The sequence below is a fragment of the Carassius carassius genome, chromosome 40 (genome assembly GCF_963082965.1).
Source record: "Carassius carassius chromosome 40, fCarCar2.1, whole genome shotgun sequence".
In the NCBI taxonomy this organism is placed as follows: domain Eukaryota; kingdom Metazoa; phylum Chordata; class Actinopteri; order Cypriniformes; family Cyprinidae; genus Carassius; species Carassius carassius.
The window spans coordinates 29,169,921-29,174,920 of NC_081794.1; the positions used below are offsets into that span (position 1 = coordinate 29,169,921).

The 5,000-nt window shown below is 42.2% G+C and overlaps 1 protein-coding gene across 5 annotated transcripts in view; it reads left to right on the plus strand.

Moving 5' to 3' along the window:
• Positions 1–5,000, plus strand: part of cpxm2 (carboxypeptidase X (M14 family), member 2) — a 268,101-nt gene that overhangs the window by 72 nt on the left and 263,029 nt on the right. For all 5 annotated transcript variants that reach the window (XM_059532918.1, XM_059532920.1, XM_059532917.1 and 2 more), the window contains exons 1-2: positions 1–299; positions 2,724–2,810. The exon at positions 1–299 is cut by the window's left edge and continues 72 nt beyond it. In XM_059532918.1, coding sequence (XP_059388901.1) covers positions 71–299; positions 2,724–2,810 — 316 coding nt within the window. In that variant the 5' untranslated portion in view covers positions 1–70. The remainder of the gene's footprint in view (positions 300–2,723; positions 2,811–5,000) is intronic.

Sequence of the window (5,000 nt, forward strand, 5' to 3'; positions counted from 1 at the left end):
CTCTCTCTCTCTCCGGAGGGATTCCAGACAGCAGAGTTTTCCTGCAGTGAGTGAATGGGTCCAGGATCAGATGATGTGGCTCCGGACTCTCCTGCTGCTCGGCCTCGTGGGACGTCTGCTGGACGAGTGTTCTGGACATTCTTCTGAGGATGAGGATTATTACATGCAGGAGCTCTTGAGTCGGGAACATTACCAGCGCGTCTCTGAGAACGGAGCCGCTCCCACACCAGCCACTGGGAAGGAGCCCAAAACCAGGTCAGCTGCTTCCAAACCAGCAGGCGGACCTGATTCAGCATCAGGTAACGTCTGAACACACACACACACACACACACACACATACACACACACACTAAAACTACAGTTCAGATGTGAAGTGTGCTCCTGTGGAGGTTGCTCTGGACTCAAGCGTGTTTCACTGGTTCTGAACACTCGAACATGATTATCTTCATCACATCATGAGTGAAGCATCCAGGGAGCCGATGAAGAAGGTCAGAGGTCAGCAGAGGTCATTTTAGGCTGGAATGATGTCAAGTCGAGTCACCTTTATTTATATAGCGCTTTAAACAAAATACATTGCGTCAAAGCAACTGAACAACATTCATTAGGAAAACAGTGTCAATAATGCAAAATGATAGTTAAAGGCAGTTCATCATTGGATTCAGTGATGTCATCTCTGTTCAGTTAAATAGTGTCTGTGCATTTATTTGCAATCAAGTCAACGATATCGTTGTAGATGAAGTGTCCCCAACTAAGCAAGCCAGAGGCGACAGCGGCAAGGAACCGAAACTCCATCGGTGACAGAATGGAGAAAAAAACCTTGGGAGAAACCAGGCTCAGTTGGGGGCAGTTCTCCTCTGACCAGACGAAACCAGTAGTTCAATTCCAGGCTGCAGCAAAGTCAGATTGTGCAGAAGAATCATCTGTTTCCTGTGGTCTTGTCCTGGTGCTCCTCTGAGACAAGGTCTTTACAGGGGATCTGTATCTGGGGCTCTAGTTGTCAGACACAAGCTCCAGAAGACGTCAGGATGATGTTCTTCTAGATCGAGCTTCACTCAGAACTCATTTACACTCAGCAGATGTTGTTATGGGAAGCAGTTTTCTTTGGTTTTTTTAAGGTTTAATTAGTTTATTTATTTGTCCTTTTCTTACTACACAGAATTAGGTCAGAAGAGTTTTATTATTTCCATCTAACATCCTTTTCCCCTGATGTCAGTGACACACTGCACAAATGATTCATCTTTTTCTTGTGTTCTAGAACAAATATCTAAACTTGAATTAAACTTGAATTTATTTGAGATGCAGAGTGACTGGTGTAATGATAGAATGTTTTCAGAGAAATGATCATAATTAAGTTTCTACTTAAAACAAGATTAAATATCTGCTGGGCTTAGGTAAAATAAACTTTTAAACGTTTTTTTTCTCGTTGGCAGATATTTTTCCTAAGCAGAAACTCACTTAATTTTTTCAGAAAACAAGGTTAAACATCTTATGTAATTTTGTATCTTAATCAGTTGTCCTGGAATAATAAGCACACTCAGGAAGAAGTCATTTAGAGCAAACACACATTCATCAAACTGAATGCAACTCTATCAAAAATAAAAAGAACTGATTCACTTTCATTTGATTATAATACTCTCTATGCAAACATCGTCCTAACAGCATGAGAGTAGAGTTACTGTCATTAAAGCTGTGTGTCAGTCAGTCATCTGAACCAAACCTGTTCAGATGCAGTTATAGACGTGCAAGTAATGTATTCAGACCTTCTGAAGAAGTTGTTTGACCGATGAAGGTGTGTGTGTGTGTGTGTGTCTGTGTGTGTGAGTGTGTGTGTCTGTGTGTGTGTGTGTGTGTGTGTGTTTGTGTCTCGGTGTGTGTGTGTGTGTTTGTGTGTCTGTGTGTGTGTTTGTGTCTCGGTGTGTGTGTATGTGTGTGTGTGTGTGTCTGTGTGTGTGAGTGTGTGTGTGTGTGTGTGTGTGTGTGTGTTTGTGTGTCTGTGTGTGTGTTTGTGTCTCGGTGTGTGTGTATGTGTGTGTGTGTGTGTGTGTCTGTGTGTGTGTTTGTGTCTCGGTGTGTGTGTGTGTGTGTGTGTGTGTGTGTTTGTTTGTGTGTGTGTGTGTGTGTGTCTGTCTGTCTCTGTGTGTGTGTGTGTATGTGTGTATGTCTGTGTGTGTGTGTGTGTGTGTGTGTCTGTCTGTCTCTGTGTGTGTGTGTGTGTGTCTGTGTGTGTGTGTGTGTGTGTGTGTGTGTGTGTGTCTGTCTCTCTCGGTGTGTGTGTGTGTGTGTGTGTGTGTGTGTGTGTGTGTGTGTCTGTGTGTGTGTGTGTGTGTGTGTGTGTGTGTGTGTCTGTGTGTGTGTGTGTGTGTGTGTGTGTGTGTGTGTGTCTGTCTCTGTGTCTGTGTGTGTGTGTGTGTGTGTGTGTGTGTGTGTGTGAGGAGCTCCAGTGGTGATCTCAGGAACACTGTGGCTCTTCTGAAGGCTGGCAGAGCTCTGAGAGAGCGAGTGTTTCCACATGAGATGTAGGTTTGTCCTGGTGTGACCTCTGATGAAAGCCATCAGCTGCTCTTCTGCTGCACACATTGGCTCTGGAGAACACAGCTGAACTTGGCAATTCACAGTCCACCGAACACACGTCTTTCATCCACCAGTGCTTGTTCTGTTCCTTTTTATCCCACTTACCTGTTGATCTCTGGAAACAACTCAACCTGTTTGTGTCTCATTTGCAGTGAAAAGTGGAAGCAAAAAGAGTGAGAAGAACAAGAAAGCAGTGAAAGGCAGCAGTGGTGGGGACGCTCTGATCTCTGAGAGCAGCGGTGAGTCGATTCACCAGTCAGTGATTATTGAACATGATTTGTGTTTACAGTTTTTTCTGATTGCTTCAGTACATTTTTTGTAACTATTGGCTATTTTTGCAAAAACTCTACACACAAATAAGAAAACCTTTCACCCAATTATCAAAACATTGTAGTTCTCTTGCAAAAGTGAACACAGCTAGATGTGTTTTCGTATCAAACAGTAAACACAAGCCATCATCTACGAAGCACACGATGTGCCAACTACACACTGATGGTATGAATACAAAACACATCTGGCTTTTGCTTTCTCTGTGTACAGATGTCAATTTTTGGTCATACTTTTGTCATAGTGTCATGTAAACATACAAGGATCCAAACTTCAAGTATTGGTGTTTAGTCACACTCATCAAAACCAAGACAAAGTCAGAACACAAAATAGTAATTTCACAAAAAAAAAAAAAAAAGACAATCAGCCTACATCATGTCATCTTTCTGGGTCCAGCCACAAAATTTCGTCCACATCGCATGCGATATCCTCCAGTCCAAGGCACCGGGGAAAATATCTCCTTGAATGCCGTATCCAGGTCTGACATGATGCCTGGTCAGTATCTCCACATGCCTCCTCCATTTTGCAAATGCTTTGGTACATCCATGCAAATTATTATGTACAATTCTCTGTTGTTTCCTACATTATCAGTTGCTAACGTCATGTTGCTCAAAATTTATTATATAGTTTTCTGTGCAATAGTCTCACCCCTCAAAACATCTAGTCTCTAGTTCATCATATATGTCATTAAATGCAAAATGGTTAATCTAGTTGTCATAAACTGCCAAGCACACTTTTTTTTTTACACATTATTATTAGACTTTTTGTAAATTTGGCATGAATTGTGCAAGTGAATCTTTACTAATGAAGAGAATGTAGATGATAAACCAATGATAAACCATTTCTCTGAAATAGCTCAAAGGTTCATCTCATGAGTCTTCAGTTGGAAAGCTTATACTGTATAGACAGAGGCCAACACATTCTGACAATTAAATTATTAACATCTTTGTGCCCATATTTTTTTTTTATTTCTATATCACAGTGACATTGTTTTTTTATTATAATTTTTTGGGACAGACCACTAGTAAAACTGTAACTGGGAATTCTATCCAGTCTCTTTCAATCAATATCCCACATACAGTTATGTGTAAATTGCATACATAAGCATATGGCAAACTGTTCAATACAGTACCTGTCATCCAAAATGTTGCCATAGTTTACATCAGAACATCCCTCCAGAGCACACTGTTATATTGACAACATGACTAAGTGATTTGACTGTCTTATCCGTAAACTATGACACAAGGACTTGTCATTCGATGGCACTGACATGTTCATTGACACAGATATTTTTTTTTTTTTTATGTCTTTGTACGAGTTGTTTTGAGAAATGCACTTACTGTTTTGCAAATTGTGAGTTTGATTCGAGAAATGTACCAAAGCGACTGAGAAAAACTGTATTGGCAATCACCATGTTCAGTATATGGGTCTCTTGCTCTGGAGTGAACATTCTTCCTCTGCCCCCAAAATCTGGACGTCTAGCAATTCTGTAAAGTAACAATTTCAGTATTTTTGCATGTATGGTTCTGTTGTGTTTCTCATTAGAGTATGGCAGTGCTACAAAGTACTTACCGATTCTGTGTGTGTGTGTGTGTGTGTGTGAGTGTGTGTGTGTGTGTGTGTGTGTGTGTGAGTGTGTGTGTGTGTGTGTGTGTGTGTGTGTGAGTGTGTGTGTGTGTGTGTGTGTGTGTGTGTGTGAGTGTGTGTGTGTGTGTGAGTGTGAGTGTGAGTGTGTGTGTGTGTGTGTGTGAGTGTGTGTGTGTGTGTGTGAGTGTGTGTGTGTGTGAGTGTGTGTGTGAGTGTGTGTTACGGGAAGTCGTGGCCTAATGGTTAGAGAGTCGGACTCCCAATCGAAAGGTTGTGAGTTCGAGTCCCGGGCCGGCAGGAATTGTGGGTGGGGGGAGTGCATGTACAGTTCTCTCTCCACCTTCAATAACACGACTGAGGTGACCTTGAGCAAGGCATTGAACCCCCAACTGCTCCCCGGGCGCCGCAGCATAAATGGCTGCCCACTGCTCCGGGTGTGTGCTCACAGTGTGTGTGTGTGTTCACTGCTCTGTGTGTGTGCATTTCGGATGGGTTAAATGCAGAGCACAAATTCT